Here is a 12,574-nt window from a genome sequence, read left to right as displayed (position 1 = left end):
AGAGGACATAAGAGAACTCAGGCCAAAGAGATGGCTCAGAGGTTAAGAGCACTGGCTCCTCTTCCAGAGGTCCTGAGTTCAATTCCTAGCACCCACATGTCCGATTATAAAGATTCTTTGAGGACAGCCTGGGCTACATAATGAGGTCTATCTCTGAAGACCTAGGACTGGAGGTGTTGTACACTTGAGTAGTGTTAAATATAGTCACACTGTTATAAAATAAGGACTGTAGGAGACTACCGACAGCTGAGACATGTTGAGAGACTGAAGGACCGCAGATGGGATGACGGGTTTAGGAAGACTGATTTAGAAGGCCGGGGCAGAAGGAGGTAGGAGCTGAAATCCACCACCCGCGCACCATGCCGCGACAGCGCCCCCGTGTGTCGGGAGGCCGCTCAGCAGGCCGCGGGCTGCCTCGGAGACTTCACCGTGCCCAGGAGCGCGCAGGCTCGCCCTGGCTGGTGCACACATCAGGTTTCCTGTGGTTTCCGTTGCCCTGAGGGTGGGAAGTTTCCGGACAGGGAGATGCCTACTGAGCCGTCTCCTGTGCTAACATTGAGGGTAGGTTTCTTCCCTAGAGCGTTTGGCTTCGAATCAGGGACAGCAAATCCATGTTCAAGTGGTGGCCTCCCGACACACGGGGGCGCTGTCGCGGCACGGTGCGCGCGCGGGGGGCGTGGGGGTGGCGGCGGCGGGGGAAGCGAGCCGCTGACTTAGCGTCGCGAGATTGTGAAAGCCGGAAGGGCGGAAGAGCCAGGGTCACGTCGACAGCGCTCCCCGCCCCGCTCGCGTAAGTTCTCGCGCGAGCTCTACTTCCGCCCTTTTGGCTCTCCCCGCAGCACCATGGCGGTCGGCAAGAACAAGCGCCTGACGAAAGGCGGCAAGAAGGGCGCCAAGAAGAAAGTGTGAGTGGCGGATTCTGCGGGGCGCCGGCCTCTGGGTCCCGCAGGAGGTGGTGGGCAGGGGCTAGGCTGCAGCGGGGGCGCGGATGGGGCCGATGCGGGGCGGATTGCGCGGCGACGCCGCTGGCCGGTGCGCTCCGGACGGACGGACGCCCGGCCGCCTCTCCCCGCCTCGGCCGGGTGTGAGCCGGGCTTCCGTCGCCGAGACCGCGTGCTGCGCACGGTGGGCTCCCGGGTGGCTTGCAGCCCGCGGCGCTTTGAATGCCCCGAACGCTCGGCAGTCACTCCGGTTGTCCATCTGCACGGGACCCCACGTCACTCCCCGTGCTGGGACCTCGTGCAGCCCGGGAGCTCCTGGCACTCGGTTACCCCTGGGTCCTGTTGGGGACTAGTTAGCATCACGAGAGCTTCAGGTTCCGAGCAAGTGTGTGCTCCTGCCTGTGGAGCGGAGGAGGCATGGCCCCCAACTTACCGGTTTGTCCCGGTGACGGACGAGCCAGCCGTGCGGACGCTCCCCGCACGGCGAGGGGCGTCCTTCTGTGTTAAACGCAAGGCAGGCTTAAGATTCTGCCCGGGACATGATATGTCGGCAGAAGTATTGAGGCTAAGGGACGTTTAAAGTTGGCAGTCGTAATCTTAGGATTCGCCAAGAAGCTTGAGCTTCTGCCTCTTTTCTCTCAAATCCAGGGTTGATCCATTTTCGAAGAAAGATTGGTATGATGTGAAAGCTCCGGCGATGTTCAATATTAGAAACATTGGAAAGACACTAGTCACGAGGACTCAAGGAACCAGTGAGTACTGTATGATTGTTTTGCTTGGTCCTCAACCTACTGCATGTGTCCTGTGAGAGTCTGCATGTGTCCTAGGATGGGAAAATCAGCCCAGTGGTTTCAGGCTTGGCATGTGGGGTGCTAGTTTTTCATACATTGTGGCAGCAAGGAGGTGCTTTTAGAATTTAACCAAGAAAATGTTTGGTTGGGTATTGCCAGTAAGTCACTGGTGTCTAGGTGGATTTTTTTTGTAACAAGTTAACAGGATCTTTGGTTCTTTTGTAGAAATCGCATCTGATGGCCTCAAGGGTCGTGTGTTTGAAGTGAGCCTTGCTGATCTACAGAATGACGAAGTTGCGTTTAGGAAATTCAAGCTAATTACTGAGGATGTTCAGGGCAAAAACTGTCTGACTAACTTCCATGGCATGGATCTTACCCGGGACAAAATGTGTTCCATGGTTAAAAAGTGGCAGGTGAGACCCTAGCCTTCATTTGAGCGTGTAGTGCGTGTGGTGTGATTGGAAGGATCGAAACATGGAATGGAGAGTTGGACTTCATTTCAAACCTTGGATTGTTTTCTTGGTATTAAGCACCAGCCCACAGTTGGGTCCTCTTGTGTTTATATGTCAGTGAAGTAAGTCATAATTTTTTCTTAAACTTCAAGAATGAATAGTTGTATTTTTCCCATGCTGTTTATATATTGTTAAGTAGCTCCTAGATGGAAAACTGCTAGCAGAGCTGATGAAATAGTGTTTTTCACCCACTTGTCTGAGTTCTTCCTCTGAACTCCCCTGCCCTTGTGACTGACAACATTTTAAATTGTGGCCAAGATGCTGTGTATCGTTGGGTGCTGGGGGTAGAACTATGGCTTTCCGAATAGTGAGCTACGTCCCCTGGCCCAATATTTACTTGTTAAAGGACACACAGGTAGGGGGCAGCTTTGCCAGTTTAGAGACTATTTTAGGGCTGCCATCTGAGTTGATAGTGAAAAGGTGGCTCTAGCTCATTTGATTGTCTCTGATGGTGAAGTGTAACAGTGCAGAGCTGCTGGTGTGGGGCTAATGTCATTCGGTCCCCATTTATTTTGTCCTTGGACAGTAACAAGCTTACTTAGCAGCTTGATTTCTTTATTGTAAAAGCTATTGAGTTGTGAAGATGAGATAACTGATGCAGGTGATTGAGCTTTATCTCAGGGACTAACAAATCAATAACCATATCGATTCAGGAAATGACCATCCAGATGTGTCCAGGTAACAGGATTGGCAAATTGTATATGGGAATGGATGATGACAAAATGTTTCGGTCCCAAATGAAACACCCTGATTTTACCGTTACGTTCTGACATTCCCTTACAGACTATGCAGTTTAAGTATTGGTCCATTCTTTTTGCAGTGGAAGTCAAGTTTTTTTTTTGTTTTTTTTTTTTTTTTTTTTTTTTTTTTTTTTTTTTTTTTGAGATTTTTATTTTTTGAGACAGGGTCTAACTGCTGCCCAGGCTGGCCTCAAACTCACAAAGAGAACCTTGCTTCTGCCTCCTGAGTGCTGGGATTGAAGGTGTGTGCCACCACTCATGGCCGATACTAGGTATGTTTTAAAACTCAAGGTATATAATTTATAAAATGCAAAGAGATCAAATCATTTTGCCACTAAAATGACCCTTTAAAAGATGGAAATATGGTCCAATTATGATTTTTAATTTTAATATGGAGCTAGCTGTGGGATTATATGTCCTTGGCATGGCTTTAGTTTGGAATAAAAGGGATTAAAAATGCTCTTACAGCAGAAGTTTTACCTTTTTCCTTTGGAGAAAGGATCTCCAGCCTGTTATGGTGTGGTGCTTGCTATGTAGACCAAGCTGGCCTTGAACTTATGATTTGCCTTTGTATCCTGAGTGAAGGATTACAGATAATGTGTCATTGTACCTGGCCTATTTTGTCAGTGGTTTTTTTTTTTTCCTTCCCTCTCTGAGACAGGGTCTTATTACTCTGTGTCCTTGACTGGGATGGAACTTGCTAAGTAGACCACGGTGGACTCAAACTCTTATTAGAGATCCAATCTCTTCTGCCTCCTGCTTGGAGTGCTGGGATTAAAGCTACCACACACAACCTTTTTTTTTTTTCTTCTTAAAAGATGAAAACAAATTCATGTGGTTTCAGCCTGTGTATGCTGTCTTAGAATTTGACTTCCAAAATTGTTCTTTTGGGGGGAGGGAGGTGTTGATAGATACAGAAGTAAAGGGTGAGATGACAGTAATCATTTAGAGAATGAATTTTGGGGTATCCTTAATTTCACTTTAAGGAAGTTGTGTAAACTAGATATTTATACTTTCTGTCACATAATGGGTTTGACATTTCAAGCTTTATGTTAGCATTTAAAGAATTGGTTGAGGCCCTAAAAACTGCTGCAAAGGTTGGTAGAGGTGGTGCACACAGACAGGGGAGGCTAGCCAGAGCTAGTAGTGAGACCCCGTCTCAGAAAAAAACAAACCATTAGAGCTTACAGTGTCCTTTTCTCCCTAGACCATGATTGAAGCTCATGTGGATGTCAAGACAACTGATGGTTATTTGCTCCGTCTGTTCTGTGTTGGTTTCACTAAAAAACGCAACAACCAGATACGCAAGACCTCTTATGCACAGCACCAGCAGGTCCGCCAGATCCGGAAGAAGATGATGGAAATCATGACCCGAGAAGTGCAGACAAATGACTTGAAGGAAGTGGTTAATAAATTGTAAGTGTTTTTTTTTTCCTCCTTTAAAAAACATCCTGAATGCCTGTTGAATCATCTTTCTGTAAGAGTAGGTGTATGTGGCAAGGTAGAATAGAGTTGGACATTAATTTAAATCACTGGTGGTTTTTTTTTTTTTTTTGGTTGAAGCTGTATTAACAGTGGATAGTGAAACATGTGTTGTTAGATATACAATAAATAGACAAAACTTTCATAATAATGTATGGGAATACATGATGAGAAAATGTTTCGGTCCCAGTTGATATACACTGATAACTGCTACATTTTTCTGATGTTCCCATGCAGAATACAAATGGCTAAGAGGATGTTATGTAAAAAAGGAGGGCGCTGATTTTGTTGCTAGATATTATAAACATCTTTAATTAGGATGCTTGTGTTACACATTAGATATTTTCTAAAGTTCTTTTTTTTTTTTTTTTTTTTTCAACGTAAAGAAAAGTGCTTATGTGAGAAACTACACTTTGGTGGATTTCTTGTTTGCTTGGTTGTTTTTTAAAAGTTTATTGGTCTTGCAGGATTCCAGACAGCATTGGGAAAGACATAGAAAAGGCTTGCCAGTCCATTTATCCTCTTCATGATGTCTTTGTTAGAAAAGTAAAAATGTTGAAGAAACCCAAGTTTGAATGTAAGTGAAAAATGAGGATTTACAAATACATCATTTTTTATAATGACTGATTAAAACTTCATAGATTGATAACAGCATATATAGGCACCATGTATATTCCTGGTGACTTGTGTCCAGAAGAGGGCTTCAGTTCCCCCGGGACTGGTGAACCCAGTTCCAATGCAAGAGCAAGTGCCAACTCTTCAGCTCTCTTCATGGAATTGTTTTGAGACAAGGTTTTGCTGTGTAGCCCTGTCCTGGCACTCTAAGGCTAGGCTGGCCTCTGCTGGGATTATATGTGCACTACCACCACCACTCAGCATTACATGTAAAATTTTAGAGCAAGATAATGGTCTGTTTTCTTGTGTATTTGTAGTGTGGAAGAGCATTGTTTTAGTTATGATACTTGTTTATAATAAGATTCTTTTTTTTCCTTTTAGTGGGAAAACTCATGGAGCTCCATGGTGAAGGTGGTAGTTCTGGAAAAGCTACTGGTGATGAGACAGGTGCTAAAGTTGAACGAGCGGATGGATATGAACCACCTGTCCAAGAATCTGTTTGAAATCCAGATTTCTAATAGTGACAAATAAAAGTCTTTATTTGTGATGATGATTTGCTTCTGAACATTGTTTTAAATAGGAAAGCTTGGTGAAGCAGGCATTATTTAATGTGACCGCTGAACTTGGGACCTTTTGTATGGGTTTTTAATCCAGTAAGTTGTTAGAAGGTGTGACGTACTTTAGTGATCTGGAAAAGTAATGAGACAGGGTCTCGCTGTATCTCTCTGGCCTCTAATAGATTGGGCTGCCTCTGCTTTAGGCATGTGCTCCACCACACCCGGCGAATGAAAAGAAAGCAGTAACTCCAAGGGTGCTTTGTAGACAGAAAGTTCTCTGGTCCTGCCTTGCCCTGCAGTTCGATCTCTCCCACCCTTGCTCCCACAGCCGATTATAAAATAATCACTCAGAGGCTTAATACTAGTATTAATTACGAACTGTATGGCCCAATCTTCTTGGTAGTTTGTGCTGCCACGTGTCTGGTGTTACTGGTCTGCTGACATCTTGTTGCTCCTTCAGTGGCAGGCTCATGTCTCTTACCCTTCTCTTCAGTTTGAATGTACCTCATAACCTTATTCTGCCCTGCCATTGGCCAACAGCTTTTTTTATCAACCAATCAGAGCAACACATTCACAGCATACAGAAAGACATCCTACAGCAGTGTTTCTTTTATCTGTTAAAGGCTTATGTAGGTAGGCTTTTGTAGCATGGCAGTGTTACTCCTTAGCATTTGCTGGGTCTGGGTTATTTGTTCTATTTGGTGGAGGACATCTCATGACAAGCTGGAGACCTTGCCTTAATTTTTTGGACTTCTTTTTAAACATAAAAACAGGTTATAATTCAAAAGTCCAGGGTTAAACAGTAAAATATTTTCTCTGTAGAAAGTAATATAAATGATAACATTTCCCAATAAGCCCTTTTAAGCCAAATGATAGCTGAATTATACATATTGATTAGATTCTGGGGATACAGACGAACCTATCTTCATCTGTTCAGAGAGCTATGTTTTACTTAAGTTGTGTAAGTGAGATTCCTATTCATCTTCCCCTTCATGGTTTGATTTACGGCAGACATTCTTCTATAGGCTAATGGATGGTTCTTAAGCCATTTGGTTTGTTGGGTTCCACCCTCAAGTCTTTGGTCCGAGTAGTTCTAAGTTCTCAGGCAGTGCTGATGGTCTGGAGACTACAACAGTTGGTGAGCTTCCAGGCTGAATACTTGAGTTTTTAGGGTTTTGTGATGCTTAGGGAGCATCCAGATCTCAGGCCTTAAACATGCCAGGTAAGTTCTCTGCTGTTGACCACTTTTTTCCCCTCCAAAGAAAGGGTTTTTCTGTAGCCCTGTCCTGGAACTCTAGTCCAGGCTGGCCTCAAACTCAAGAGATCTGCCTGCTTCTGCCTACCCAGTATTAGGATTAAAGACATGCGGCCTGGCCATTTTTTTTTTTTTTTTAATGTGCTATATTTAGGATTTCCCACCATGCCATTCCAGAAAGTTAGTTAGGATTCATGGGGGTCCCTTGATTTTCTGTAGACAACTCAGTTTCTTAATTTTCATTAAGTAGGGCCCTCCCCCACTTTTAGCCTATGTCTTTGCAAGGTAAAGTATTACCAGATTGTACCCTCTGGGCATTTTATATTTGACACCCTAAAATGGTCTTTTGTTTGCAGTATTAACGCGTGCCTTGGACATGGTAGCAAGCAAATACTATCACAACTATTTTTCCAGCCCTTAAGTGTGAGTTGACAGGGTCTTAGTATATGTAGCTCAGGCAAGCCTACTTTTTCCTAAAAGATTTATTTATTATGTATATAGTGTATAGATGGTTGTGGCCCACCATCTGGTTGCTGGGAATTGAGCTTAGGACAGTGCACTTAACCTCTAAGTTATCTCTCTAGCCCATGAAAATATTTTCTTTTCTTTTTTTTTTTTTTTCCAGACAGGGTCTCTGTAGTTTTGGTGCCTGTCCTGGATCTCTGTAGATCAGGCTGGCCTCAAACTCACAGAGATCTTCCTGGCTCTGCCTCCTGAGTGCTGGGATTAAAGGCCACCGCCACCCGGCAAGCTTACTTACATAATAAATCTTTTGAGTAATGATTTGGGTAGCACCCTAAAGGGCTCATTTGGAAAGGCACAAAGGAGTTAAGGGTTGGGCCAGGAGCTCAAGGTGGCTCAGCTGTTAAGAGCACTTGCTGCTGGTGGCAGAGGGACTTAGGTTCAGTTCTTAGTACCCACAATGTGGCCCAACTGTCCAAAATTCAAGTTCAAGGGCATCCCACACCCTTTTCTGGTCTCTAGGCACCAGGCATTCATGTAGTGCACATACATGTAAATAAATGGTTTGGCCTGTTTAGTTAAAATTTAAGCCTACCTATAGGCCACCTTGAAAGTCTTACAACGAGTGCCTCCATGGGGCAAATGGAAACTTACCTTGAATATCTATAGGTCTTTGATTTAATCTGTCATAGACAAATTTTTGTAATCAAGATATCAAAACTCAAACCTTGCATTGGTTTTCTTCAGTGTACATGACAGCAGCCCTAACTAGACTAACTTGAAAGGGATAAGTCCTAGGGAGACTCTTCAAGATGGATCATTGTAACTGAATTCCTCCATAAGGGAGAATTGAAGATTTAGAGCCAGTGTGGACATTGCCTCTAAAAACCTAGAAAAGACAAGTAACACGAAGAAGAGACTCCCATAACTATCTTAAATTACACACCAAATACTTTACAAACAGCACCCCAATATATTAACAAGAACAATTAACACTAGGTAGTATCATTAGCACTGATTGTGTTATGATGCCTTCTGGCCTTGATTTGACTACAATGCTTCAAGTGTTTAGTGATCTTAGTTGTGGTTGATGACTGCAGTTACTTAGTTATGTGAAGCTAGTTCCTCAGTAATCACTTCTCAGGAAGTTCTCAGCCATATTATCTTGAATTATTAAATATTTCCATGTACTTTGTATCCAATTTTGTTTTTCTTAAATTTCTTACATGTACCTGAGTGAATGTATGTTCCACTTGTGTACAGGGGCCTGCAGAGGTCAGAAGAGACATCAGATCCCCTGGAACTGGAGCTATAGACAGTTGTGAGCTGCCATGTGGATGCAGGAACGGAACCCAGGTCCTCTGGAAGAGCAGCTAGCACTCTTGTATAAAGTTGAGCCAACTCTCTAGCCCCTATTTTGAGATAGTCTGTGTACCTTTGGGGTGATCTTAACTCCTGATCCTCCTGCTTCCACCCACTAGTGCTGGGATTATGGGAATGAGCTACCAAAATTGGCCTGAAAGTCACTTGTGAGATAGAAGTTTCTAGGCTCTTTGAGCGTCTTAAATATTTTATTGCTAGTGCTTAGTGGCTTTTGACTTAGATGTGAGCAATACAGTCTGTTCTAGAATCATGGTTTGGATTTTGATCTTTTCCTGGCTGCTTTTGTGTGGTATGGAGATGTTCTGCAGGGGGAGCGACCCTGCACTGTACTGTGCTGTGTTGCTAGCACTTTTTGCTATTTATGCGTATTCAGTGAACTACCTGGGCTCTTCAGTACTCACTACAAATTGGGTTCTGTCCCTTGATTTCATGCAACTGCGAACCTAACTGCAAGTGTCCCAACTGTTTAGGTAGACAGGGCCAAGTGTGTTAATGTATTCAACAATGAGGATATGTTGTTGGTATATAACCTCGTAATAAATGGAGAAGCATCTGTATATAGTTTTAAGTCTTTGGGGGTAGTAGAGATTTCCCAGGTCACTCTTAGTAGCATTGGCTATTGTTTTGTGAGGGAGTTTGACTATGATGGTCTGGGAACCTGCTGTTACAGCCTCTAGTTCTTTTCTGGCGTTTTATCCTGTGTCACCTTTTTAAATAGGATCTTACCTTGTGGCCCAAGTTGGCCTTGAACTCAAGATGCTCCTGCCTAAACCTCCCAAGTAGCTTGGACTGTATATGCCCGTGGTGCTGCATCAACCTTTCATTGCTAAAGGTGACGATGTGTACATGCTTGGGCACTAAAACACTCAGTGTTCCACTCTGGAGGAGGCTCCCATTTTTAGGACATTATTGGTTTTTGGAGGGGATGTGGGAGGGCAAGACATGTTTTTTTACTTTTTTTTTTTTTTTTACATGTATATGGTTTGCATGTGTCTACAGGTCAGGCCAGAGATACCTGGAGCTGGAGTCAACAGGCAGTTGTGAGCTCCCTGCTCTGGGTACTGGGAACACAGCTCCAGTCCAGTACAAAAGCCTTATGCTGAGCCATGGCTCCAGCCCCATAAGACGGGTTTACCATGTACCCCAGGCCGGCCTCTAACTTACCCTCTTGTCTTATCCTTATGAACTGATGGAATTACAGGTAAGTGCCACCATGCTCAAAAAATTTTTAATGGAACAAACTACCGTTTGTTATGAGGTAGAGTTCAGTCACAAGTGTTCCTAGAACTTAATCATGTTTCAAGGTTTTACTATACGAAAGATGCCTTGTTTGACAAACAAGACTTGGTAGTCTCACACCGCCATCTGTAGAGGTGTTGCATACAGACCTCCAGTAAAGTTCCTTGGTCTGTTCAGCACTTTCATTCACTGTGCATGAGACTTGAAAGTAAAAAGGTTGGATGTTTGGAAAAGCAGCAGCCTTGGCTTCGTGTTGGTTTTGTATAAAGGGATGTCAGCTTTCTATGACCGAACAGTACCTCAGGTTTGTCAGTGGGAAAGGAGTGGTTTATTTGGGCTCTGGTTTATTTGGAGGGTTCAGTCCAGGACCAGCTGGCCCCATTGCATTGGGCCTGTAGTGACATGATAGGTACATCACGGCAGATGTGGCAGAGGAGGCCCATTTACCTTGGGACAATGCACAGAAGAGACCAGAGACTCACAGTCATAAAGAGCATATCTGTATTTCTGACCAGAGAGTTCACTAGGTAGGGGACTGCCCTGTACACAGATAGATGCCAATAACACCCTAGTTGTGAGAGAAATGTTGTTAGGCATTGTCAGGGATCCTGAAGGGCAGAACTTCCAGTTGGCACACTATTCTTAGTCCCACAGTCACCCAAATTAAAGGCATCCCACCTGGTTTGCTGGTGGACTACTGTGCTGTGCCCTCTGCTTTTACCAACAGCGACCAAACCTGAATATACACACAAAGACCAACACAATCTTGATTCAACCTGGCCAGTGTGCTTTTCCTGTGAGTGGCCTTGGGTAGTTTATATGGCTCTGTAAGTTACAATTCCTTGTGGTTATCTGCAAATTCAGGTTTACTCCTGCAGGAACTTAACTCCAACATGTCTGTCTGGGACTCGAGTGTGTACCTGAGATCAGTGCTGCAGGGGCTTCAGCTGGGCCTTTGAGGAGTTTTGCTGATAGATGGTAACCTTAATGAAATGTCTGAGTGGATCTGGCTCTAGTCTCTGTTGGTTAAACTAACTGTAGCCCTCAGAATAACATAAAAGGTAAGTCAAGGTTAGCCAATAGTGTGTCAAACATGAGTGACAGGCGATCTGCCACAAATCCTATGTGTCTCTACATACGTATTCTAGTACATACACTGCCAAAAATATAACCCATTGGCTGCTCTTGACATGTACCATGTCATATTTATATTTACATCCTGCGAATCCTGAGGTTTGATAAGGCAATGTCTCCTTCAGGAAAAGGCGGCTTGCTTCTACTTGGTACCAGGGTGAAAATCTTAAAATGCTGTCCTGTACAACAACCTGCTACAATACGGGCCCTCGGGATTTGGGGCATGGGAAACAAAGGAACACAAAATCAGCCAATACTGCTATAAAGTCCTCAGTTTCTGATCCAGTAGCCTCATGTCTTCTGCCAGGATTTATGAAACTGCAGCAAGCCCACATGTATAAAACACAAAGCACCGTGGAGCATGCCTTTAATTCCAGGCAGAGGCAGGCGGATCTCCGTGAGTTTGAGACCAGCCTGGTCTACAGAGCAGGTTCCAGGACAGCGAGGGCTGTTACACAGAAAAACCCTGTCTTGAAGAAAAAACAAAACAAAACAAAAAAAACAACAAACCAACCCCCCCTCACCCCCACCCCCAAAAAAAGCACCAAGCAATTACAGGTACTTCCCTGATTCTGAAGCAAATTTGACTTCTGGAGTAAATACCAGGGTTGGAGAGATGGCACAGTGGTTAAGGGCGCTGGCTGCTCTTCCAGAGGACCATGGTCGATTACTAGCACCCACATGGTAGCTCAGTTATCAATAATTTTACTTCAGGAGCTATAACGCCCCTGGGGACCAGGCGTGCTTCTGATGCACATACATATTTTAAAAAGTATTTCAGCGTGCATCTGTTGGTCAGCTTTCTGTCACGGTGTTTTTGGTTGCTTGGTACCACTGCCTTTGTGCCTGAGTGCCAGTATAACATATTAGGTAGGTGTGGCAGAGGAGGCTACTTACTACATGGCAGCCAGGATGCAAAAAGAGAAGGTATCAGGGTTCCAATATCTACCAGGTCTCTGTCTCCCAAGCAATGTATAAATAAGGGTATGCACCACCACGCTTGGCCTTGATCTATTTTTTTTGTTAATTTTTTTTTTTTTTTTTTTTTTTGGTTTTTCGAGACAGGGTTTCTCTGTGTAGCTTTGCGCCTTTCCTGGAGCTCACTTGGTAGCCCAGGCTGGCCTCGAACTCACAGAGATCCGCCTGGCTCTGCCTCCCGAGTGCTGGGAGTTAATTTTGTTTTTGAGAGACATGATTTCTTTATGTAGCCCCTGGCTGTCTTGGAACTTGCTATGTAGATCAGGCTGGCCTTGACCTCACAGAAATCTGCTTGGCTCTGCCTCCCCATTGATGGGATTAAAGGTGTGCATCACCACACCTAGCCTAAATATTACTTTCTTGTTTTTTTTTTTTTTTTTAAAGATTTATTTATTTATTATGTATACAGAAGAGGGCGCCAGATCTCATTACAGATGGTTGTAAGCCACCATGTGTTTGCTGGGAATTGAACTCAGGACCTCTGG

General features: G+C 44.3%; 1 protein-coding gene and 2 non-coding genes across 3 annotated transcripts; all 3 read left to right on the top strand.

Annotated features, from left to right (window-relative positions):
- Positions 1-747: 747 nt before the first annotated feature.
- Rps3a (ribosomal protein S3A) lies at positions 748-5,628 on the top strand. Its single transcript, XM_006985333.4, has 6 exons — positions 748-905; positions 1,590-1,693; positions 1,958-2,145; positions 4,192-4,400; positions 4,934-5,043; positions 5,463-5,628. The coding sequence occupies exons 1-6, from the start codon at positions 844-846 to the stop codon at positions 5,582-5,584; spliced, it is 795 nt and encodes a 264-aa protein (XP_006985395.1). The 5' UTR covers positions 748-843; the 3' UTR covers positions 5,585-5,628.
- LOC121830613 (small nucleolar RNA SNORD73) lies at positions 2,951-3,018 on the top strand. The gene has a single exon (XR_006073825.1). It is a non-coding gene; the product is annotated as a small nucleolar RNA SNORD73 (small nucleolar RNA).
- LOC121830612 (small nucleolar RNA SNORD73) lies at positions 4,626-4,694 on the top strand. The gene has a single exon (XR_006073824.1). It is a non-coding gene; the product is annotated as a small nucleolar RNA SNORD73 (small nucleolar RNA).
- Positions 5,629-12,574: the final 6,946 nt, after the last annotated feature.

Source organism: Peromyscus maniculatus, chromosome 6 (genome assembly GCF_049852395.1).
Source record: "Peromyscus maniculatus bairdii isolate BWxNUB_F1_BW_parent chromosome 6, HU_Pman_BW_mat_3.1, whole genome shotgun sequence".
NCBI classification, from domain to species: Eukaryota; Metazoa; Chordata; class Mammalia; order Rodentia; family Cricetidae; genus Peromyscus; species Peromyscus maniculatus.
The sequence above is the reverse complement of the archived record's forward strand: the minus strand, read 5'-3'. Positions and strand labels throughout refer to the sequence as shown.